The sequence below is a fragment of the Salmo trutta genome, unplaced genomic scaffold, assembly GCF_901001165.1.
Source record: "Salmo trutta unplaced genomic scaffold, fSalTru1.1, whole genome shotgun sequence".
NCBI classification, from domain to species: domain Eukaryota; kingdom Metazoa; phylum Chordata; class Actinopteri; order Salmoniformes; family Salmonidae; genus Salmo; species Salmo trutta.
In genome coordinates this window covers 831,351-858,850 of record NW_021823258.1, presented here as the reverse complement: position 1 = coordinate 858,850, position 27,500 = coordinate 831,351, and the positions used below count along the sequence as shown (strand labels likewise).

Here is a 27,500-nt window from a genome sequence, read left to right as displayed (position 1 = left end):
CATCTGTATAACCACTGTATGTAGTGAGACATAGTAACACAGTCCTCCCATCTGTATAACCACTGTATGTAGTGAGACATAGTAACACAGTCCTCCCATCTGTATAACCACTGTATGTAGTGAGACATAGTAACACAGTCCATCACTCTTCAATCCCAATGACTGAGACAGGAGGGTTTAATGTGTTGTTTTAACTGGTTTATCCCCTGTAAGCCTAAACACCAGCCTACCCTGTACTACTACACTACCCTGTCTGAATCCTTTTCATTATGTGACTGCTGCATATCTACACACAGTCTGAATCCTTCACCAATACCACAGTGATAGATCATTAATCCTGTGTGTGCGGTAGGGAGAGAGATTACGGCTGTGTTTGCATACTTTGGGCTGGAAAAAGAGGGAGAACAAATGGTCAGGATTGCAGTCGTTAAACTGTCTGATTGCTGTGCTGCCCTCCTGTGGACAATGAGGATAATGCACCCCCACTAACAATCATCTAAACATGTGGACGATGAGGATAATGCACCCCCACTAACAATCATCTAAACATGTGGACGATGAGGATAATGCACCCCCACTAACAATCATCTAAACATGTGGACGATGAGGATAATGCACCCCCACTAACAATCATCTAAACATGTGGACGATGAGGATAATGCACCCCCACTAACAATCATCTAAACATGTGGACGATGAGGATAATGCACCCCCCACTAACAATCATCTAAACATGTGGACGATGAGGATAATGCACCCCCACTAACAATCATCTAAACATGTGGACGATGAGGATAATGCACCCCCACTAACAATCATCTAAACATGTGGACGATGAGGATAATGCACCCCCACTAACAATCATCTAAACATGTGGACGATGAGGATAATGCACCCCCACTAACAATCATCTAAACATGTGGACGATGAGGATAATGCACCCCAACTAACAATCATCTAAACATGTGGACGATGAGGATAATGCACCCCCACTAACAATCATCTAAACATGTGGACGATGAGGATAATGCACCCCCACTAACAATCATCTAAACATGTGGACGATGAGGATAATGCACCCCCACTAACAATCATCTAAACATGTGGACGATGAGGATAATGCACCCCAACTAACAATCATCTAAACATGTGGACGATGAGGATAATGCACCCCCACTAACAATCATCTAAACATGCGGACGATGAGGATAATGCACCCCCACTAACAATCATCTAAACATGTGGACGATGAGGATAATGCACCCCCACTAACAATCATCTAAACATGTGGATTGAGCTCAACACAAACACCCACTTATCACTGTCAGTTATACCCCAAAGCCCATCTGCTAATGCAGCTTTGTGTGTGTGTGTGTGTGTGTGTGTGTGTGTGTGTGTGTGTGTGTGTGTGTGTGTGTGTGTGTGTGTGTGTGTGTGTGTGTGTGTGTGTGTGTGTGTGTGTGTGTGTGTGTGTGTGTGTGTGTGTGTGTATTCTCACATATACCCTATATACCTTGTCCCATACAGGTTACTACACACACGTCTCCACGCTGGCTGATGTTCAGGAGAATGTCATGGAGTACCTTCACGTTCTGAGTCGACCAATGGTCATCAACCATGATCATGACATCATCTGGACAGAGGCTTACATGGACAGTGCGGTGAGACTCTCTTTCTCTCTCCTTCTCTCTCTTTCTCTCTCTCTCCTTCTCTGTATCTCTCTCACTCTCTCGCTCTCTCTCTCTAATAAACAAAAGTCAAATAAACAATAAAAATGAACAGTAAACATTACACTCACAAAAGTTCCAAAAGAATAAAGACATTACAAATGTCATATTATTTACATTTTAGTCATTTAGCAGACGCTCTTATCCAGAGCGACTTACAGTAGTGAATGCATACATTTCATACATTTTTTCTCGGTACTGGTCCCCCGTGGGAATCGAACCCACAACCCTGGTGTTACAAACACCATGCTCTACCAACTGAGCCACACGGGACTTTGTGCATATATTATGTATATATGCAGTGTTGTAACGATGTGTAAATAGTTAAAGTACAAAAGGGGAAATAAATAAACATAAATATGGGTTGTATTTATAATGGTGTTTGTTCTTCACTGGTTGACCTTTTCTTGTGGCAACAGGTCACACATCTTGCTGCTGTGATGCACACTGTGGTATTTCACCCAATAGATATGGGAGTTTATCAAAATCGGGTTTGTTTTGTAATTCTTTGTGGATCTGTGTAATCTGAGGGAAATATGTGTCTCTAATATGGTCATACATTTGGCAGGAGGTTAGGAAGTGCAGCTCAGTTTCCACCTCATGTTGTGGGCAGTGTGGACATAGCCTGTCTTCTCTTGAGAGCCAGGTCTGCCTACGGTGGCCTTTCTCAATAGCAAGGCTATACTCACTGAGTCTGTACATAGTCAAAGCTTTCCTTAAGTTTGGGTCAGTCACAGTGGTCAGGTATTCTGGCACTGTGTACTCTCTGTTTAGGGACAAATAGCATTGTAGTTTACTAAGTTAATTCTTTCCAATGTGTCAAGTAAATATATTTGTGTTTTCTCATGATTTGGTTGGGTCTAATTGTGTTGCTGTCCTGGGGCTCTGTGGGGTCTGTTTGTGTTTGTGAACAGAGCCCCAGGACCAGCTTGCTTAGGGGACTCTTCTCCAGGTTAATCTCTCTGTAGGTGATGGCTCTCTCTGTCTCACTCTCTGTCTCTCTGTCTCTCTCTCTCTCTCTCTCTCTCTCTTTGTCTCTCTCTCTCTCTCTCTCTCTCTCTCTTTGTCTCTCTCTCTCTCTCTCTCTCTCTCTCTCTCTCTCTCTTTGTCTCTCTCTCTCTCTCTCTCTGTATCTCATTCTGCTCTGTTTCTCTGTTTGTCTTCATCTGTATATTGTTTTATCTAATGTCTCCATTTCCATGTCTTCTATTCTGTTGTTTGTCTGTTCTCTCCTTCTCATCTGTGTCTGTGTTATCTCTCTCTCTCACTCACTCCCTCACTCACTCACTCACTCACTCACTCACTCACTCACTCACTCACTCACTCACTCACTCACTCACTCACTCACTCACTCCCTCCCTCCCTCCCTCCACCAGCTGCCCAACACAGCAGAGGTAAAGTCTGGGCTCTAACCCTTTAGAAACGTTTAGAAAACGTTAGCTAGAGAACATTCCCTAGCTCCTTCTCTTTCCACATATAGCTGTTAGAACGTAGCTGCTAGTTAGGTCCAGTATAAGAGGTTGTATTATACAACTAGATCATGTTGGATCTTTCCATTTCATTGTACTGTGTACTCTGTGTACTCTGTGTACTCTGTTTGAACTCCACGCTGTATCCTGTGCATATGATGAATAAACTTGAATTGGCTAGATGTGTTTATAGCATCAGACTGGTCGTCCTCTGTACCTGACAGTAGATGTGTTTATAGTATCAGACTGGTCGTCCTCTGTACCTGACAGTAGATGTGTTTATAGTATCAGACTGGTCGTCCTCTGTACCTGACAGTAGATGTGTTTACAGTATCAGACTGGTCGTCCTCTGTACCTGACAGTAGATGTGTTTATAGCATCAGACTGGTCGTCCTCTGTACCTGACAGTAGATGTGTTTATAGTATCAGACTGGTCGTCCTCTGTACCTGACAGTAGATGTGTTTACAGTATCAGACTGGTCGTCCTCTGTACCTGACAGTAGATGTGTTTATGGTATCAGACTGGTCGTCCTCTGTACCTGACAGTAGATGTGTTTATGGTATCAGACTGGTCGTCCTCTGTACCTGACAGTAGATGTGTTTACAGTATCAGACTGGTCGTCCTCTGTACCTGACAGTAGATGTGTTTATAGCATCAGACTGGTCGTCCTCTGTACCTGACAGTAGATGTGTTTATAGTATCAGACTGGTCGTCCTCTGTACCTGACAGTAGATGTGTTTACAGTATCAGACTGGTCGTCCTCTGTACCTGACAGTAGATGTGTTTATGGTATCAGACTGGTCGTCCTCTGTACCTGACAGTAGATGTGTTTATGGTATCAGACTGGTCGTCCTCTGTACCTGACAGTAGATGTGTTTATAGTATCAGACTGGTCGTCCTCTGTACCTGACAGTAGATGTGTTTATGGTATCAGACTGGTCGTCCTCTGTACCTGACAGTAGATGTGTTTATAGTATCAGACTGGTCGTCCTCTGTACCTGACAGTAGATGTGTTTATAGTATCAGACTGGTCGTCCTCTGTACCTGACAGTAGATGTGTTTATGGTATCAGACTGGTCGTCCTCTGTACCTGACAGTAGATGTGTTTATAGTATCAGACTGGTCGTCCTCTGTACCTGACAGTAGATGTGTTTACAGTATCAGACTGGTCGTCCTCTGTACCTGACAGTAGATGTGTTTATGGTATCAGACTGGTCGTCCTCTGTACCTGACAGTAGATGTATTTATAGTATCAGACTGGTCGTCCTCTGTACCTGACAGTAGATGTGTTTATAGTATCAGACTGGTCGTCCTCTGTACCTGACAGTAGATGTGTTTATGGTATCAGACTGGTCGTCCTCTGTACCTGACAGTAGATGTGTTTATAGTATCAGACTGGTCGTCCTCTGTACCTGACAGTAGATGTGTTTATGGTATCAGACTGGCCGTCCTCTGTACCTGACAGTAGATGTGTTTATAGTATCAGACTGGTCGTCCTCTGTACCTGACAGTAGATGTGTTTATAGTATCAGACTGGTCGTCCTCTGTACCTGACAGTAGATGTGTTTATGGTATCAGACTGGTCGTCTGTACCTGACAGTAGATGTGTTTATGGTATCAGACTGGTCGTCCTCTGTACCTGACAGTAGATGTGTTTATAGTATCAGACTGGTCGTCCTCTGTACCTGACAGTAGATGTGTTTATAGTATCAGACTGGTCGTCCTCTGTACCTGACAGTAGATGTGTTTATAGTATCAGACTGGTCGTCCTCTGTACCTGACAGTAGATGTGTATTGTTTTCCAGTCGTATCAGAGACTAACTGTGTACCTGTCCCTTCCCAGCTGTTCAACACCCAGGCTCAGAGCCTCCTCCTCATGACCTCGGTGGCCATGCCTGTGTTCAGCAAGAAGAAGGAGACGGTGAGTGTCTGGGATTAGTCCCATAGGACTCTGGTCTAAAGTAGTGCACTATATAGGGAATAGGGCTCTGGTCTAAAGTAGTGCACTATATAGGGAATAGGGCTCTGGTCTAAAGTAGTGCACTATATAGTGAATAGGGCTCTGGTCAAAAGTAGTGCACTATATAGGGAATAGGGCTCTGGTCTAAAGTAGTGCACTACATAGGGAATAGGGCTCTGGTCTAAAGTAGTGCACTATATAGGGAATAGGGCTCTGGTCTAAAGTAGTGCACTATATAGGGAATAGGACTCTGGTCTAAAGTAGTGCACTATATAGGGAATAGGGCTCTGGTCTAAAGTAGTGCACTATATAGGGAATAGGGCCCTGGTATAAAGTAGTGCACTATATAGGGAATAGGGTTCTGTTTGGACCAAGCCCTAGAGTGAAGCTAAATCAACCACGACAGTGACAGGCCGGGCTGATTCATGGTTCTGTCGGCTAATGGACCCATCCTTGTCTCTCTGTGTCTCTGTCTGTCTGCGTCCAGTTGTCTCATGGTATTCTGCTGGGGGTTGTGGGTACTGACGTCCCTCTGAGAGAGCTGATGAGGCTGGCTCCTAGATACAAGGTACCAAAAACCTTTCACCTGTTTGGACAACACGTTCCTGTAGTCTTTGATGTCCTCCTATGGAGCTGTTTAGTCTGTACTGATACCTTATCGACTGTCTGACCCTCCTCCATGAGATACATGTCTCCCTGTGTGTCTCCTGTAGCTGGGTGTCCATGGTTACGCCTTCCTCAACACCAACAACGGTTATATTCTGGCCCACCCTGCCCTCCGACCCCTGTATAAGGAGGGAAAGAAGCTGAAGCCAAAACCCAACTACAACAGTGTGGATCTGGCTGAGGTGGAGTGGGAGGACACAGATGAGACAGTGAGTAATAACACACACACACACACACACACACACACACACACACACACACACACACACACACACACACACACACACACACACACACACACCACACACACACACAGGCACATACACAGGCACACACATACACACACCCACACACACACACACACACACACACTTACAAAACAAATATAACACGCTAGCATTTAGTTTACATTGTAAATATTGATTGTAAATAGATGGCTCAGAGCTATTTGGTTCAGTTTCATTATTCACAACAATATCACTGATGAATACTAATGAATAGGTCACACACACACACACACACACACACACACACACACACACACACACACACACACACACACACACACACACACACACACACACACACACACACACACACACATCCACACGTTTCTTATTCACAGCCACATTAGACAGTCTCTGATTGTGACCGTGTGTATGTTCCTTTCAGTTGAGAACTGCCATGGTAAAAGGAGAGACAGGGACTCTGTCCTTAGACGTCAGAGCCACTGTAGAGAAAGGGGTAAGTTATGGATAACACAGCACTAGTCCTAGTACAAGGTGACATGACATAGTTATTGATAACACAGCAGTAGTCCTAGTACAAGGTGACATGACATAGTTATTGATACACAGCAGTAGTCCTAGTACAAGGTGACATGACATAGTTATTGATAACACAGCAGTAGTCCTGGTACAAGGTGACATGACATAGTTATTGATACATAGCAGTAGTCCTAGTACAAGGTGACATGACATAGTTATTGATACACAGCAGTAGTCCTAGTACAAGGTGACATGACATAGTTATTGATAACACAGCAGTAGTCCTGGTACAAGGTGACATGACATAGTTATGGATAACACAGCAGCAGTCCTGGTACAAGGTGACATGACATAGTTATGGATAACACAGCAGTAGTCCTGGTACAAGGTGACATGACATAGTTATTGATAACACAGCACTAGTCCTAGTACAAGGTGACATGACATAGTTATTGATAACACAGCAGTAGTCCTAGTACAAGGTGACATGACATAGTTATTGATAACACAGCAGTAGTCCTGGTACAAGGTGACATGACATAGTTATTGATAACACAGCAGTAGTCCTGGTACAAGGTGACATGACATAGTTATGGATAACACAGCAGTAGTCCTAGTACAAGGTGACATGACGTAGTTATTGATAACACAGCAGTAGTCCTGGTACAAGGTGACATGACAAAGTTATTGATAACACAGCAGTAGTCCTGGTACAAGGTGACATGACATAGTTATTGATAACACAGCAGTAGTCCTGGTACAAGGTGACATGACATAGTTATTGATAACACAGCAGTAGTCCTGGTACAAGGTGACATGACATAGTTATTGATAACATAGCAGTAGTCCTGGTACAAGGTGACATGACATAGTTATTGATAACACAGCAGTAGTCCTGGTACAAGGTGACATGACATAGTTATTGATAACACAGCAGTAGTCCTAGTACAAGGTGACATGACATAGTTATGGATAACACAGCAGTAGTCCTTGTACAAGGTGACATGACATAGTTATGGATAACACAGCAGTAGTCCTGGTACAAGGTGACATGACATAGTTATTGATACACAGCAGTAGTCCTGGTACAAGGTGACATGAGATAGAGCCTACTACAACCTTTAAGAGCTGTTTATTCTCCTACCAGAGAAGAGTCATGTTTCTGAAGAATGACTACTTCTACACAACCATCAACGAGACGCCGTTCAGGTTGGTTCAGTCAACACAGACAATTAACATTCTTCTTCTATACAGACGTGTCATAAACAGTTATAATGTGGCAAAAACAATAGAAAGCGTGTAAACGTGTAATGAGTGTGTTTCTACAGTCTTGGCATGGTGCTGACCAGAGGGCACGGTGAATACATCTTCATAGGGAACGTGTCTGTAAAGGAAGGTAAGTCGTCTGTCTTACCTGAACAACAAACACTGCAGTATAACTACTAAACCATGGTGTTAAAGCTTGTTTTCATCCACAGGTCTCTGCAGTATAACTACTAAACCAGGTGTTATAGCTTGTTTTCATCCACAGGCCTCTGCAGTATAACTACTAAACCAGGTGTTATAGCTTGTTTTCATCCACAGGCCTCTGCAGTATAACTACTAAACCAGGTGTTATAGCTTGTTTTCATCCACAGGCCTCTGCAGTATAACTACTAAACCAGGTGTTAAAGCTTGTTTTCATCCACAGGCCTCTGCAGTATAACTACTAAACCACTGTGTTATAACTTGTTTTCATCCACAGGCCTCTGCAGTATAACTACTAAACCACGGTGTTATAACTTGTTTTCATCCACAGGCCTCTGCAGTATAACTACTAAACCATCGTGTTAAAGCTTGTTTTCATCCACAGTCTTCTGCAGTATAATTACTAAACCATGGTGTTATAACTTGTTTTCATCCACAGGCCTCTGCAGTACAACTACTAAACCATGGTGTTATAACTTGTTTTCATCCACAGGTCTCTGCAGTATAACTACTAAACCATGGTGTTATAACTTGTTTTCATCCACAGGCCTCTGCAGTATAACTACTAAACCATGGTGTTAAAGCTTGTTTTCATCCACAGGTCTCTGCAGTATAACTACTAAACCATGGTGTTAAAGCTTGTTTTCATCCACAGGTCTCTGCAGTATAACTACTAAACCATGGTGTTAAAGCTTGTTTTCATCCACAGTCTTCTGCAGTATAATTACTAAACCATGGTGTTATAACTTGTTTTCATCCACAGGCCTCTGCAGTATAACTACTAAACCACTGTTTTATAACTTGTTTTCATCCACAGGCCTCTGCAGTATAACTACTAAACCATGGTGTTATAACTTGTTTTCATCCACAGGTCTCTGCAGTATAACTACTAAACCATGGTGTTATAACTTGTTTTCATCCACAGGCCTCTGCAGTATAACTACTAAACCATGGTTGTTAAAGCTTGTTTTCATCCACAGGTCTCTGCAGTATAACTACTAAACCATGGTGTTAAAGCTTGTTTTCATCCACAGGTCTCTGCAGTATAACTACTAAACCATGGTGTTAAAGCTTGTTTTCATCCACAGGCCTCTGCAGTATAACTACTAAACCATGGTGTTATAGCTTGTTTTCATCCACAGGCCTCTGCAGTATAACTACTAAACCACGGTGTTATAACTTGTTTTCATCCACAGGTCTCTGCAGTATAACTACTAAACCACGGTGTTAAAGCTTGTTTTCATCCACAGGTCTCTGCAGTATAACTACTAAACCATGGTGTTATAACTTGTTTTCATCCACAGGCCTCTGCAGTATAACTACTAAACCACGGTGTTATAACTTGTTTTCATCCACAGGTCTCTGCAGTAAACTACTAAACCAGGTGTTATAACTTGTTTTCATCCACAGGTCTCAATGACCTGATGCAGCCAGATGTGTCCATCGCAAATGAGTGGTGAGTGTTTGACAAATCAGTTTCTCTCCCTATTCTTTCACTCACCAGCTAGCTATACAACCTGACTGGTACACTATTACTGATGTGTGTGTGTGTGTGTGTGTGTGTGTGTGTGTGTGTGTGTGTGTGTGTGTGTGTGTGTGTGTGTGTGTGTACAGGACCTACTGTGAGACAGACATTGACCCTCACCACCGCAAGCTGACCCAGCTACAGGCTGTGTTTCGATACCTCACTGGGAAGGAACCTGATCTGGAGTGTGAGCTTTCCACATACATCACACTTAACCCACAGTACATTCAAATAGTAATACGCTATTTCAAAAAGAGCCTTAGATTGACCTTTAACAGGAATCTCATTCATGGTCTCTAGGTGATGAGAAACTGTTGAGACAGACTCTGTTTGATGCTGTGGTCACAGCCCCCATGGAGGCTTACTGGACAGCATTGATGCTCAACCCATCTGGGTAATTACCATGGATACTGCCCTACTACACTACTACACTACCACGCTACTACACTACTACACTACTACACTACTACACTACTACACTACTATACTACCACACTACTACACTACTACACTACTATACTACCACGCTACTACACTACTACACTACCACACTACTACACTACCACACTACTTCACCACTACACTACCACACTACTACACTACCACACTACTACACTACTACACTACTACACTACCACACTACTACACTACCACACTAAACCACTAAACCACTACACTACTACACTACTACACTACCACACTACTACACTACTACACTACTACACTACCACACTACTACACTACCACACTAAACCACTAAACCACTACACTACTACACTACCACACTACTACACTACCACACTACCACACTACTACACTACTACACTACTACACTACTACACTACTACACTACCACACTACCACACTACTACACTACCACACTACTACACTACCACACTACACTACTACACTACTACACTACCACACTACTACACTACTACACTACCACACTAAACCACTACCACACTAAACCACTACACTACTACACTACTACACTACCACACTACCACACTACTACACTACTACACTACTACACTACTACACTACTACACTACCACACTACTACACTACTACACTACCACACTACTACACTACCACACTAAACCACTACACTACTACACCACTACACTACTACACTACACCACTACACCACTACACTACTACACCACTACACTACTACACTACCACACTACCACACTACTACACTACCACACTACTACACTACTACACTACCACACTAAACCACTACACTACTACACCACTACACTACTACACTACTACACTAAACCACTACACTACTACACTATTACACTACTACACTACCACACTACCACACTACTACACTACCACACTACTACACTACCACACTAAACCACTACACTACTACACTACTACACTACCACACTACCACACTACTACACTACTACACTACCACACTACTACACTACTACACTACCACACTACTACACTACTACACTACTACACTACTACACTACCACACTACTACACTACCACACTACTACACTACTACACTACCACACTACTACACTACTACACTACCACACTACTACACTACACTACCACACTACTAAACCACTACACTACTTCACCACTACACTACTACACTACCACACTACTACACTACCACACTACTACACTACTACACTACCACACTACTACACTACTACACTACTACACTACCACACTACTAAACCACTACACTACTACACTACTACACTACTACACTACTACACTACTACACTACCACACTACCACACTACCACACTACTACACTACTACACTACACTACCACACTACTAAACCACTACACTACTTCACCACTACACTACTACACTACCACACTACTACACTACTACACTACCACACTACTACACTACCACACTACCACACTACTACACTACCACACTAAACCACTACACTACCACACTACACTACTACACTACTACACTACCACACTACTACACTACCACACTACCACACTACCACACTAAACCACTACACTACTACACTACCACACTACTAAACCACTACACTACTACACTACCACACTACTACACTACCACACTACCACACTACCACACTACCACACTACTACACTACCACACTACCACACTAAACCACTACACTACTACACTACCACACTACTACACTACCACACTACCACACTACTACACTACTACACTACTACACTACTACACTACTACACTACTATACTACTACACTACCACACTACTACACTACTACACTACTACACTACTATACTACTACACTACCACACTACTACACCACTACACTACTACACTACCACACTACTACACTACCACACTACTAAACCACTACACTACTACACTACTACACTACTACACAACTACACTACTATACTACTACACTACCACACTACTACACTACTACACAACTACACTACTATACTACTACACTACCACACTACTAAACCACTACACTACTACACTACTACACTACTACACTGCTACACTACTACACTAAACCACTACACTACTACACTATTACACTACCTACACTACTACACCACTACACTACACCACTACACCACTACACTACTACACTACTACACTAAACCACTACACTACTACACTATTACACTACCTACACTACTACACCACTACACTACTACACTACTACACTACACCACTACACCACTACACTACTACACTACTACACCACTACACTACTACACTACTACACCACTACACTACTACACTACTACACTACTACACCACTACACTACTACACTACTACACTAAACCACTACATTAGAGGCCTACCAGACAGACATGATCTTCAACCCATCTGGATGGTAACAGTGCTGTAACATACCATGCTGCCATTATATCCCATATTTATTATCTGTTGATAAATGTTCTACATCATTTTTCCGTCATTGTTTAGATTTGATTAGATGGCTGATTTTCAGCTGTTGTGTTATTGCCCCTCCTCGTCTCTCCTCTGTGTGTTCAGTATGGACGAGGGGGTGGAGACTGCGTTCCTGGGGACCCGGTCTGGTCTGATGAGGGTCAGCAGATATGTGGGCATTGAGAAACGTGTTGCCAAGTAAGTCAGACTTCCAGTACTGAAACACATTGGCTTATCATCTGTTGTTTTACTGGGTTGTCTCTGCTGTACATAAGTGGCTACATTTATTACATCCGGTGGGTGAGTCAGTGGGTGAGTGGGTGGGTTAGTGGGTGGGTGGGTGGGTGAGTTAGTGGGTGGGTGGGTGAGTTAGTGAGTGAGTGGGTGAGTCAGTGGGTGGGTTAGTGGGTGAGTTAGTGGGTGGGTGAGTTAGTGGGTGGGTGAGTTAGTGGGTGGGTTAGTGGGTGGGTGGGTGAGTTAGTGGGTGGGTGGGTGGGTGGGTGGGTGAGTTAGTGGGTTGGTGGGTGAGTTAGTGGGTTGGTGGGTGAGTTAGTGGGTGGGTGAGTTGGTGAGTTAGTGGGTTGGTGGGGGAGTTGGTGAGTTAGTGGGTGAGTTAGTGGGTGGGTGGGTGGGGGAGTTAGTGGGTGGGTGAGTAGGTGAGTTAGTGGGTGGGTTAGTGGGTGGGTGGGTGGGTGAGTTAGTGGGTGGGTGGGTGAGTTAGTGGGTGGGTGGGTGAGTTAGTGGGTGGGTGGGTGAGTTAGTGGGTGGGTGAGTTAGTGGGTGGGTGAGTTAGTGGGTGGGTGGGTGAGTTAGTGGGTGGGTGGGTGAGTTAGTGGGTGGGTGGGTGAGTTAGTGGGTGGGTGGGTTAGTGGGTGGGTGAGTTAGTGGGTGGGTGAGTTAGTGGGTGGGTGGGTGAGTTAGTGGGTGGGTGGGTGAGTTAGTGGGTGGGTGAGTTAGTGGGTGGGTGAGTTAGTGGGTGGGTGGGTGGGTGAGTTAGTGGGTGGGTGAGTTAGTGGGTGGGTGGGTGAGTTAGTGGGTGAGTGAGTTAGTGGGTGGGTGAGTTAGTGGGTGGGTGGGTGAGCTAGTGGGTGGGTGAGTTAGTGGGTGGGTGGGTGAGTTAGTGGGTGGGTGGGTGAGTTAGTGGGTGGGTGGGTGAGTTAGTGGGTGGGTGGGTGAGTTAGTGGGTGGGTGGGTGGGTGAGTTAGTGGGTGGGTGGGTGGGTGGGTGGGTGGGTGAGTGAGTTAGTGGGTGGGTGAGTTAGTGGGTGGGTGGGTGAGTAGGTGAGTTAGTGGGTGGGTGAGTCCTTTGTACAGTATAACAGTCAGAAGATACCATGACTGTAGCAGGATGGCTGTAAACCTCTACTTGCCAAAAGGAGATTTACTCTGTTATTCAGTCTGTCTGTAGAAACGGACTAGTCTGTCTGTAGTCTACTCTGCTCTCAGAGAGACTCTTATCTCTCCAGTAACTGTTCTTGTTAGGGCTCTTCAGGACTCTTAACTGCCCTGGCAGTACCCTCTTGCCAGGCAGGGTTTTGGCTCAGAGTGACTAACACCCTACATAATCTCACTAGCTATCAGTCATCTGATTGCTCCCGTTACTCATTGTGTAATTCTCCTCTGTGAGGGAGAGTTTTGGGCCAGCAGCTCTTTGTTGACCTTAACAAGTGTGTGTCTACATGATCCATTAGGAGGCTCTGTGTTTGATGGATCTGAAGATATCAGCCTGGAGACTGACTGAGTCCCTATTCCATATGGGCAGTACTTTTGACCGGGCCCTATGGACTCTGGTTTAGAGGTAGTGTATTATATAGGCCCTATGGACTCTGGTTTAGAAGTAGTGTATTATATAGGCCCTATGGACTCTGGTTTAGAGGTAGTGTATTATATAGGTCCTATGGACTCTGGTTTAGAGGTAATGTATTATATAGGCCCTATGGACTCTGGTTTAGAGGTAGTGTATTATATAGACCCTATGGACTCTGGTTTAGAGGTAGTGTATTATATAGGCCCTATGGACTCTGGTTTAGAGGTAGTGTATTATATAGGCCCTATGGACTCTGGTTTAGAGGTAGTGTATAATATAGGCCCTATGGACTCTGGTTTAGAGGTAGTGTATTATATAGGCCCTATGGACTCTGGTTTAGAGGTAGTGTATTATATAGGTCCTATGGACTCTGGTTTAGTAGTAGTGTATAATATAGGCCCTATGGACTCTGGTTTAGAGGTAGTGTATTATATAGGGATTAGAGTGCCATTTGGGACTCAACCGTTTGATTTGAAATTTGTTTTGAAAACGAACTTGCCGACTCTGCAAAATGGAGAGTCCCTCTTACAGCGATTGTGTACAGGGATGGCTGGGTTATTGCTCTTAGTTCTGAGGGACGTGTTTGTGTTGTGTTTGTGTTGTTTCCTTTGTGGAGATATTACCTTCAAGAATAACCTCCAGTGGACTGTCATGGCCCTCTAGTGGGTGATGAAGGAGGTTGGTGGCACCTTATTGGGGAGGACAGGCTTGTGGTACTGGCTGGAGCGACATTAGTGGAATGGTATCACATATATCAATTCCATGGTTTCCAGGTGTCTGATGCCATTCCATTATTATGAGCCCTCCTCCCCTCAGCAGCCTCCTTTGGTCAGGGCATCTAGGTAGTACAATACAGTAGGGGAGAGTGGGGTAAGATGAGCCATTTTTTACATTCAGCATCACTCTGTCAAAGGAAATAAAGTTTTCTTTCTGATAAGGATACATATACATATATTTACATATATTTACATATATTTCAGGATGTTGTGTATCCCTGGAAATAATCAAAATTCATGTAAACATTACAGTTTTGAAAACATAGCTTGTCTGCAGGACAGGGTAAGTTAAGCCGCCTACAAATCTCTCTATTGAATGAAATATTACCACTACCATTTTAAAACCATGTCTTATCTTTATTTCTTAAACACAATTCATCACAAATGCTTTTTTTGGTCTTTTTAAGCATCTTTTGACACAGGCTTAATACCTAACAAACACTTTGTGATTTTGAAGCACTTTAACATAGGCAGGCCCTGTTGTTACCTCATATCCCAGAGATAGTACCTCGCATTACGCCTGGGAGGAAAACACTTCCATTTGATCAATTTACCCCAAGGCAGACATTTTGACTATATTAGCCCACACAGCTATAATGATGTACTTCATGCCAGGTTTAGGTCCTCATATTGAAGCTTACAGAGACCTCAACTGATGTATAGAACAATCTTAACATCTACTTTAGTTTAGATACAAGCATTATGAAACCTACGGTGTAACATAACACCTTCATTTGACTTGGGGAAAATCCGTTTTTTAACCTACTGTAACTTGCTTACTCCTTTTTCCATGTGGTTTCTTCCTTCACAGACTCCCTGAAATGAAGGCCTCTTCCTAAATATTTGGTTAAATGATTAATGTGGTGTATTGTTTCCTAGAAACAAGGGTGGCTCAACTTATCCCTTTGGCTCAACTTACCCCTTTGGCTCAACTTACCCCTTTGGCTCAACTTACCCCTTTGGCTCAACTTACCCCACTCTCCCCTCTACACACTGCTTCAACAGCACATTGTTCTTCTGACATGGTTGCTTTCTGAATCTGGCTAACTTCTCTGTATCTTACCACACACCCCTCACCCCTTCTTGTGACCTGTGACCCTCCCAACTCCTGTGTTTCCAGACCAAAGGTCTTCTCCAAGTCAGTATATGACAGAAAATGACCTGATTTTGGTTCATTTTGGTCTTAAAGGTTTCTTTTAGTTGCAAAAAGCAAGCTTCAATGGACTGGCTTCTGCATTTCATCACATGCAGAAGCAAAGCTTTTAACTAGGACCAAAACAGTAGATTATAATCCTGTAGATCCTATCCTAGCGATAATGCCTTGCATTAAACACGGCAAGAAAACCCTTCAATTTGCTCAACTTGCCATTGGCTTAACCATTGGCTCAACCATTGGCTCAATTTACCCCAAGGCAAACATTTTGACTATATTAACCCTCACAGCTACAATGATGCACTTTCATGCCAGGTTTAGGTCCTCATATTGAAGCTTACAGTATAGAGACCCCAACTGATGTACAGAACAATCTTAAAATGATCTACTTTGGTTTAGTTAAAGCTTTTAACTAGTACCAAGACAGTAGATTATAATCCTGTAGATCATTTTAACTAGTACCAAGACAGTAGATTATAATCCTGTAGATAATTTTAACTAGGACCAAGACAGTGGATTATAATCCTGTAGATCATTTTAACTAGGACCAAGACAGTAGATTATAATCCTGTAGATCATTTTAACTAGTACCAAGACAGTAGATTATAATCCTGTAGATCATTTTAACTAGTACCAAGACAGTAGATTATAATCCTGTAGATCCCAGCCTGCCTTCCTCGCACTGCACTGGCTTCTTGTTTTACAATTGATTTCAAGATTTTGGCAACACTTTATGATAGCTTTCATTAAAAAGCCTTTTAAATGCTTATAGATGTTTACAAATGCTCATAAATGTTTTTTACAAATATTTTATTGATCACTTAAATCAATAAGTAATAATTGTATCTGTGTTACACCCAATTCTGACCCCTCACAGGAAATTCCTGTCTCCGTCGGACAAGGAGAACATCTTTACAATGGACCACTTCCCCGTGTGGTATCGCCGCGCTGCAGAGTACCCCGCCGGCAAGTTCCTGTACTACATCCCCAAAGAGGACACCAGAGGTAGGGACTACTTTCTCTCTGCTCCACCACACACTGTTGTGATTGTCTTGTAACAGGACAATAACCACCTAATAATACCCGTATGGAGTCTGGGACAACAACTGAACACTTACACCAGGAGTAGGAACTACTTTCTACTTTCAGAGGTAGGGACTACTTTCTCTGTGTTCTCCCACTCTGTCGCCCGGGAAAATTGGCCAGTTGATCAATATATGCCATTAAGCAAACACTTTTATCCAAAATGATGAAAGCGCCATGCTCTACCAACTGAGCTACAGAGGATCAATAGCTATTTATGTTTGTGATTGTCTTGTAAAAGTACAATAACCACCTAATACAATGTCCTTGTGGAGTTTAAATAAACGGAATAGTAACACCAAAGGTAGGGACTACTTTCTCTCTGCTCCCACAGAGATACAGTCGCCATAGCAACCCCCAGCCTAGCAACCGCCAGCAGCGACAGACAGCAAGCCCCTTTATCTAGGTAGTGTCCCGAGTGGCACCCTATTCCCTATGTAGTGCACTACTTTTGTCCAGGGTTCACAGGGAACCATAGGGAATAGGGTAACATTTGGGATGCATATTTACTCTCTAAACATTACTCACAAGCTACCTTAGTGGCTCTGGTGAATTTCCATTTTTATAAACCCAGACACGATCAATAGCTTTCCTGTTTGTGATTGTCTTGTAACAGAACAATAACCACCTAATACAGATAGACAGCCTGTCTGGGACTGAAGCACAACAGTACAGGGAGATTTAACATCTATTCTGGCTGGTGCAACGCCAGGGTGTATGTATCCAGGGTGTATGTATCCAGGGTGTATGTATCCAGGGTGTATGTATTCAGGGTGTATGTATCCAGGTGTATGTATCCAGGGTGTATGTATCCAGGGTGTATGTATCCAGGGTGTATGTATCCAGGTGTATGTATCCAGGGTGTATGTATCCAGGGTGTATGTATCCAGGTGTATGTATCCAGGGTGTATGTATCCAGGGTGTATGTATCCAGGGTGTATGTATCCAGGGTGTATGTATCCAGGGTGTATGTATCCAGGGTGTATGTATCCAGGGTGTATGTATCCAGGGTGTATGTATCCAGGGTGTATGTATCCATGGTGTATGTATCCAGGGTGTATGTATCCAGGTGTATGTATCCAGGGTGTATGTATCCAGGGTGTATGTATCCAGGGTGTATGTATCCAGGTGTATGTATCCAGGGTGTATGTATCCAGGGTGTATGTATCCAGGGTGTATGTATCCAGGGTGTATGTATCCAGGTGTATGTATCCAGGGTGTATGTATCCAGGGTGTATGTATCCAGGGTGTATGTATCCAGGTGTATGTATCCAGGGTGTATGTATCCAGGGTGTATGTATCCAGGGTGTATGTATCCAGGGTGTCTGTATCCAGGGTGTATGTATCCAGGGTGTATGTATCCAGGGTGTATGTATCCAGGGTGTATGTACAGGTAACTCAACAGTCAGAAAGGCTGTATCTGCGTATTGTCCAATGTAGACCAGTGGCTCTAGTTATATTTCTACATGTCAGTCTCTTATCCATAGCAGCTCACTGTACAATCATTTCACTCAACTCCAGGAAGTAAAACAGCTTATTGAAAGATCTTGACATGTACATAGTGGTCACGATTAGGGCTAGCACAATTACCGTATTACCGTATTACCGTATAACCGGTTAACTGCATAACCATATTGCCGTATAACCGGTTAACCATATTACCGTATAACCGTATTACCATATTACCGTATAACCGGTTAACTGTATAACTGTATTGCCGTATAACCGGTTAACCATATAACCGTATTACAGTATAACCGTATTACCATATTACCGTATAACCATATAACCGTATTATTATAACCGTAAGCGTTTAAACCCGCGCAGTCAGGAGGAGAATATGTGCATCTTCAACAACAAAAATAAAGATTACAACTGTGACTGCAGTCATTTGGCTGAACAATAACCGTCGTCCAAAATTCATCACAGCCCTAATCACGATCAGCACATGTAAATCCTTCCTTATAAAACTGTCGGTTGGGGAACTTAGTATATCGGTAGGACATTACCCAGGGTATGAGGGTATAAACAGTCATCTCTATTAAAGTACTTTAATGTGGTGGTCTCTGCCATGTCCCTGTGAGGCCTCTGAAAGGCTCCTGGTCTGGTGTCCTCATCAGATGTGTTCAGGGGCCATAATGTCCCCCAGTGTAGTTGTGTGATGTGGTGGCCTCTGAAAGGCTCCTGGTCTGGTGTCCTCATCAGATGTATTCAGGGACTATGAGGAGGACCATAGCGCCACCTCCAGCCCGGATGACCTTGAGGACGAGGAGGGTATTTCAATTAAACAGCCTGTCTGTATCTGGCTCACCTACCAGCATGCTTCACAGTCCCTTCTTTCTCTTTCTCCTTTATCTCTCTCTCTCAGCTTCTACCTATCTTTACCTCTCTCCATCTCTCTGTCTCGATCCCAAACACTATCTCTCTCCTACTCTCCCTCTCTGTCTCTCTCTCTCTCTCTCCTACTCTCTGTCTCTCTATGTCTCTCTCTCTATTCATCGCTCTCTGTCTCTCTCTCTCTCTCTCTCTCTCTCTCTCTCTCTCTCTCTCCTACTCTCTGTCTCTCTCTGTCTCTCTCTGTCTCTCTGCATGATCCTTCTCTGAACTGCCTGGTCTTGTTGTAAAGTCATTAATATAGCTCTCCATTTTTTCTCCTGACGTCCATGGGATGATGAATGTGGGCGGGGGAGGGCATGGATAGTCAAGGAGGAGATGAAGGACATTTCATTATGTGTCTCTAAGTACATCGCTTAGAGTATGAACTTACCATTTCATGTTGTAGACAGACAGACAGACACTTGTGTTAGACAGTGGGTTGTCTCTGCTGTAAGCAGGCCCGGGGAGCCTTAGCATTCACCATGTAGTGTCTGTCTGTCTCTACTGACATCCCTGCAGCTCAATGCCTGATATCAATCCCCCCAGTGAGACAGATAGACGGACGGATGGGCAGACAGACAGACGGACGGACGGACGGACGGACGGACGGGCAGACAGACAGACAGATAGATGGGCAGATAGATGGGCAGACAGACAGACAGACAGACAGACAGACAGACAGACAGACAGACAGACAGACAGACAGACAGACAGACAGACAGACATAGCCCTGTAACCAGGGAAACCAGACATGATGTCACCCTCTTCATTTACAAACAGTTAATACAGCACCTCTACACCACAGGGGGTTGGTGGCACCTTAATTAGGGAGGACTGGCTTGTGGTAATGCCTAGAGCGGAACCAGTGGAATGGTATCAAATACATCAAACAAATGGTTTCCAGGTGTTTGATGCCATTCCATTAGCTCCGTTCCAGCCATTATTGTGAGCCGTCCTCCCCTCAGCAGCCTCCACTGATACGCACACACACACACACACGCACACACGCACACACACACACACACACACACACACACACACACACACACACACACACACACACACACACACACACACACACACACACACACACACACACACACACACACTTACAATACAAATATAACACGCTAGCATTTAGTTTACATTGTAAATATTGATTGTAAATAGATGGCTCAGAGCTATTTGGTTCAGTTTCATTATTCACAACAATATCACTGATGAATACTAATGAATAGGTCACACACACACACACACACACACACACACACACACACACACACACACACACACACACACACACACACACACACACACACGATGAGTCATCAGTCACAGAGTCATTCATTGAGGCTAATTAGATTTACTCACATTGTTTGTAGCACAGTGTTGTTTCCCTGACAGTGAATGGATAGATTGCATGAGTGAGCTTTGCCATTGTTGCATCCCAAATAACATCCTAGTCCCTTTACAGTGCACTACTGTTGACCAGGGCTCATAGGGAATAAGGTGCCATGGGTCACATACCATGTTACATTAAATTACATGGCATTAACGTGGCATTTATGCAGAGTACATAAATGATCTGTCGCCAAATGTCATTTGCTTGTTTTAATGATTTAGTGTTAAGTCCAGCCTGCTGTAGTAGATGGAGGCCTCAGACATAACACATAGGTTTGACTGTCTGGATATGCTGTTTGTTAACGTGGTTCTGGGGCCCCAAAGGTCTGCAGGTTTTAATACCCACACGTCATATTCACACCTAATCAAGTAAAAATATTCCATTCAGCAAATGATTTTGTCGCTATCCGAAAGCGCTGCTATCAAGTCCTTGATTAACTGATTAGTTGATTCAGCCAGCTGGGCAAGAGCAAAACTCTGCACCCTTTTGATCCCCATGTTCACGATGTACAAACCCTGTGGACCTCTGTATTGGGGTTCTGAAAGCTGTCTCTATTTCTGTATCAGAGGCGTCAGGGAGGATGGTGATCGCCACCACAGCTGTGACTGTCACCGTGGGCAAGAAGACTGCAGTGGCTGGAGGTAGGAACAATCATCATCTCTTTTACATCTCTGTCCCTCGCTGTCTCGCTCTCTCGCTCTCTGTCTCTCTCTCTCTCTCTCGCTGTCTCGCTCTCTCGCTCTCTGTCTCTCTCTCTCTCGCTGTCTCGCTGTCTCTCTCTCTCTCTCTCTCTCTCTCTCTCTCTCTCTCGCTGTCTCGCTCTCTCGCTCTCTCGCTCTCTGTCTCTCTCTCTCTCGCTGTCTCGCTGTCTCTCTCTCTCTCTCTCTCTCTCTCTCTCTCTCTCGCTGTCTCGCTGTCTCTCTCTTGCTCCCTCGTTCTCTTGTTCTCTCGCTTTCTTTCTTTCTTTCTTTCTTTCTTTACTCCTTTCAAGCTGCTTTGGTATCTGTTGGGCAATGATTGACAACCATTCATGCTGGTTGTTGTGGTTGTGGATAGGACCACCTATGGACAGAGACTTTTTAATATGCTTTTTAATATGACTCTCTGAGTAGTGTCTCTTTACTACTAAATGTTGTCATTAATATGACTCTCTGAGTAGTGTCTCTTTACTACTAAATGTTGTCATTAATATGACTCTGAGCTCTCTGCTGTAGGAGTTGAGGTATTGCTTTGTCACAGGGCCAGACTAGAGGACAGCCCTGTGGTTGTCTGTTAGAGGCAGGAGGGTTATGATGTTCTCCTAAAGGCCTGGTGCCTGGTTGAGGAGAGAAACCACTCCATGGAACAGTCATGATAGGCTGCATTAGGAATGGCATTGAGACTGTGTGTGTGTGAATGAGAGACAGAGAGTCCTTGGCCATGCTGTGGTAACTGACACTCTCATCGGTCATAATGATCTGAGATCAGCTCTTCCCTCGTGAACTGCATCCTGAGTGTGTGTCCATCTGTCACACACACACATCACTTATCCACATTCTCTCCAATCATGTCCCCCTGAACCCCCAAACTAAACCCTCACATCAGCCCTGCTCACATTCCCCTGAACCCCCAAACTAAACCCTCACATCAGCCCTGCTCACATTCCCCTGAACCCCCAAACTAAACCCCTCACATCAACCCTGCTCACATTCCCCTGAACCCCCAAACTAAACCCCTCACATCAACCCTGCTCACATTCCCCTGAACCCCCAAACTAAACCCCTCACATCCACCCTGCTCACATTCCCCTAAACCCCCAAACTAAACCCCTCACATCCACCCTGCTCATATTCCCCTGAACCCCCAAACTAAACCCCCTCACATCCATCCTGCTCACATTCCCCTGAACCCCCAAACTAAACCCCCTCACATCCACCCTGCTCACATTCCCCTGAACCCCCAAACTAAACCCCTCACATCCACCCTGCTCACATTCCCCTGAACCCCCAAACTAAACCCCTCACATCCACCCTGCTCACATGGTTTTCAGCTCAGCATGTTGATTGGTGAATCGGTTCCTGTTGATGACTTCTCTAATCAGTGTTCTAACCTTAACACCCAGCCAAGCTGCAGCACTCCAGCATTCTGGAGTGAGGATACTACTTACAGTGTGTGTGTGTGTGTGTGTGTGTGTGTGTGTGTGTGTGTGTGTGTGTGTGTGTGTGTGTGTGTGTGTGTGTGTGTGTGTGTGTGTGTGTGTGTGTGTGTGTGTGTGTGTGCGTTCTCAAGTGTTTGGATGGTGTAGCTAGGTAACTAGTCTACCCAGGGTTGCTCTGACCGCAGAAACACAGCTACTGGGCACATATCGCACACACAGGAAGGAAGTGTGTGTTGTGAATGTTTTATGACCACTGTGCTGTTCTGTTCCCCCCATCACGGGCTCAGCATGTGAAGCAGAGAATGCATGGCCTCACCAACAAGAGAAGGAATCAAATATGCAAGGGTGTGTGTGTGTGTGTGTGTGTGTGTGTGTGTGTGTGTGTGTGTGTGCTTGCTTGCTATATGACTGTTCTTTGTGAATTCACAGAACTCAGAAGAGGACTGGTTAAAGGAAGACTATTTATGCAGTATGTATCTTTAGGATAGGGTTTACTGGGTTAATGCAGTATGTATCTTTAGGATAGGGTTTACTGGGTTAATGCAGTATGTATCTTTAGGATAGGGTTTACTGGGTTAATGCAGTATGTATCTTTAGGATAGGGTTTACTGGGTTAATGCAGTATGTATCTTTAGGATAGGGTTTACTGGGTTAATGCAGTATGTATCTTTAGGATAGGGTTTACTGGGTTAATGCAGTATGTATCTTTAGGATAGGGTTTACTGGGTTAATGCAGTATGTATCTTTAGGATAGGGTTTACTGGGTTAATGCAGTATGTATCTTTAGGATAGGGTTTACTGGGTTAATGCAGTATGTATCTTTAGGATAGGGTTTACTGGGTTAATACAGTATGTATCTTTAGGATAGGATTTACTGGGTTAATGCAGTATGTATCTTTAGGATAGGGTTTACTGGGTTAATGCAGTATGTATCTTTAGGATAGGGTTTACTGGGTTTATGCAGTATGTATCTTTAGGATAGGGTTTACTGGGTTTATGCAGTATGTATCTTTAGGATAGGGTTTACTGGGTTAATGCAGTATGTATCTTTAGGATTGGGTTTATGCAGTATGTATCTTTAGGATAGGGTTTACTGGGTTAATGCAGTATGTATCTTTAGGATAGGGTTTACTGGGTTTATGCAGTATGTATCTTTAGGATAGGGTTTACTGGGTTAATGCAGTATGTATCTTTAGGATAGGGTTTACTGGGTTTATGCAGTATGTATCTTTAGGATAGGGTTTACTGGGTTAATGCAGTATGTATCTTTAGGATAGGGTTTACTGGGTTAATGCAGTATGTATCTTTAGGATAGGGTTTACTGGGTTAATGCAGTATGTATCTTTAGGATAGGGTTTACTGGGTTAATGCAGTATGTATCTTTAGGATAGGGTTTACTGGTTTATGCAGTATGTATCTTTAGGATAGGGTTTACTGGGTTAATGCAGTATGTATCTTTAGGATAGGGTTTACTGGGTTAATGCAGTATGTATCTTTAGGATAGGGTTTACTGGGTTGATGCAGTATGTATCTTTAGGATAGGGTTTACTGGGTTAATGCAGTATGTATCTTTAGGATAGGGTTTACTGGGTTAATGCAGTATGTATCTTTAGGATAGGGTTTACTGGGTTAATGCAGTATGTATCTTTAGGATAGGGTTTACTGGGTTAATGCAGTATGTATCTTTAGGATAGGGTTTACTGGGTTTATGCAGTATGTATCTTTAGGATAGGGTTTACTGGGTTAATGCAGTATGAATCTTTAGGATAGGGTTTACTGGGTTAATGCAGTATGTATCTTTAGGATAGGGTTTACTGGGTTAATGCAGTATGTATCTTTAGGATAGGGTTTACTGGGTTAATGCAGTATGTATCTTTAGGATAGGGTTTACTGGGTTAATGCAGTATGTATCTTTAGGATAGGGTTTACTGGGTTAATGCAGTATGTATCTTTAGGATAGGGTTTACTGGGTTAATGCAGTATGCATCTTTAGGATAGGGTTTACTGGGTTAATGCAGTATGTATCTTTAGGATAGGGTTTACTGGGTTGATGCAGTATGTATCTTTAGGATAGGGTTTACTGGGTTAATGCAGTATGTATCTTTAGGATAGGGTTTACTGGGTTAATACAGTATGTATCTTTAGGATAGGGTTTACTGGGCTAATGCAGTATGAATCTTTAGGATAGGGTTTACTGGGTTAATGCAGTATGTAGCTTTAGGATAGGGTTTACTGGGTTTATGCAGTATGTATCTTTAGGATAGGGTTTACTGGGTTTATGCAGTATGTATCTTTAGGATAGGGTTTACTGGGTTAATGCAGTATGTATCTTTAGGATAGGGTTTACTGGGTTAATACAGTATGTATCTTTAGGATAGGGTTTACTGGGTTTATGCAGTATGTATCTTTAGGATAGGGTTTACTGGGTTAATACAGTATGTATCTTTAGGATAGGGTTTACTGGGTTAATGCAGTATGTATCTTTAGGGTAGGGTTTACTGGTTTATGCAGTATGCTCCTTGAGGTCTGTGACTAGTGTTGGCTACTGAAATCCAACGGGTCCCTTTTGCAGTGCTGACATAAATCTTGTGGACACTGTGTATGCTTGGGGCTTATGAAGACTCATGGATGCTTATGTTTATGAGGACTTTATGAATGTTTATGAGGACTTTATGAATGTTTATGAGGACTTTATGAATGCTTATGAGGACTTTATGAATGCTTATAAGGACTTTATGAATGTTTGAGGACTTTATGAATGTTTGAGGACTTTATGAATGCTTATGAGGACCTTATGAATGCTTATGATGACTTTATGAATGCTTATGAGGACTTTATGAATGTTTATGAGGACTTTATGAATGATTTTGAGGACTTTATGAATGTTTATGAGGACTTTATGAATGTTTGAGGACTTTATGAATGCTTATGAGGACTTTATGAATGATTATGAGGACTTTATGAATGCTTATGAGGACTTTATGAATGCTTATGAGGACTTTATGAATGATTTTGAGGACTTTATGAATGTTTATGAGGACTTTATGAATGTTTATGAGGACTTTATGAATGCTTATGAGGACTTTATGAATGATTTTGAGGACTTTATGAATGTTTATGAGGACTTTATGAATGTTTGAGGACTTTGTGAATGCTTATGAGGAGTTTATGAATGCTTATGAGGACTTTATGAATGTTCATGAGGACTTTATGAATGCTTATGAAGACTTTATGAATGCTTATGAGGACTTTATGAATGATTTTGAGGACTTTATGAATGTTTATGAGGACTTTATGAATGTTTATAAGGCTTTATGAATGCTTATGAGGACTTTCTGAATGCTCTATAAATGCTTATTCCAGACAAAACATCTTAAGGAAATACATTCTTTATTCTTTTTTTTAAACATTTCAACATTTTTTTATACACAGCCCACAAATGTTATTTCAAACAGCTTGTTATCTTGAGCAAAAAATAAAGAAGCATTTTAGTATCGTCCCTTTATAGGTTCATTATAACAATCTTAGAAAAAAACGACAGATAGGTAAATAAATAGATAGATAATAAAATATAGAATAAATGAATGGTAGGTAAAATGAAATAATAAAGCAGAATAGAGGAGATTCATCCAGGCCCACTTCAAGGGGCAACGCTCTCTCTCTCTCTCTCTCTCTCTCTCTCTCTCTCTCTCTCTCTCTCTCTCTCTCTCTCTCTCTCTCTCTCTCTCTCTCACGCTTTCTCTCTCTTGCTCTATCTTTTTTCTCCCAACATGAGTTTTAACAACAGCCACATCATTGTGCTTCATCCATACCAACAGATCCCAGACCTGGGTTACGTCCCAAATGGCAACCCTATTCCCTATCTAGTGCCCACACTCTGGTCATAGGGTAGTGCCTTATGTAAGGAATAGGTTGCTATTTGGGACGTGGACCTGTATTCACATTAATAGGGATAATTACCCACTAGATCAAAGCGTGCTAGCCTGAGTACCAGACTGCTGGTGCCATCATGCCAACTACTTGTCACTCGTTGTCACGCTAAACATGTTTGGCTTGACAATGACAGCAATAAGTTAAGTTGACAGGAGAACCAACAGATCTGAGATCAGGTTAGAGCCATGCTGTCTTTGGGGATGCGCTCAGCATAACGGTAGTGTTTTATAAGTGTTGACAACCCTTGTTGATTGACAGTTGGTTAGTTGAGGAAAATGCTCATATGGTAAACTACACACTGCGTCGCAGCCTTGATTCTCAGTGGCATCATTGCAACAG

General features: G+C 43.1%; 1 protein-coding gene and 1 non-coding gene across 2 annotated transcripts in view; one reads left to right on the top strand and one right to left on the bottom strand.

The window, feature by feature from the left end:
- Positions 1-16,733, top strand: part of LOC115189942 (voltage-dependent calcium channel subunit alpha-2/delta-4-like) — a 54,392-nt gene extending 37,659 nt beyond the window's left edge. Inside the window, 12 exon segments of the mRNA XM_029748451.1 lie at positions 1,528-1,661; positions 5,041-5,118; positions 5,645-5,725; positions 5,871-6,032; positions 6,496-6,567; positions 7,738-7,799; positions 7,919-7,986; positions 9,468-9,513; positions 9,672-9,769; positions 9,883-9,976; positions 12,601-12,693; positions 16,198-16,733. Coding sequence (XP_029604311.1) covers positions 1,528-1,661; positions 5,041-5,118; positions 5,645-5,725; positions 5,871-6,032; positions 6,496-6,567; positions 7,738-7,799; positions 7,919-7,986; positions 9,468-9,513; positions 9,672-9,769; positions 9,883-9,976; positions 12,601-12,693; positions 16,198-16,237 — 1,028 coding nt within the window. The 3' untranslated portion in view covers positions 16,238-16,733.
- trnat-ugu (transfer RNA threonine (anticodon UGU)) lies at positions 1,928-2,001 on the bottom strand. The gene has a single exon. It is a non-coding gene; the product is annotated as a tRNA-Thr (tRNA).
- Positions 16,734-27,500: the final 10,767 nt, after the last annotated feature.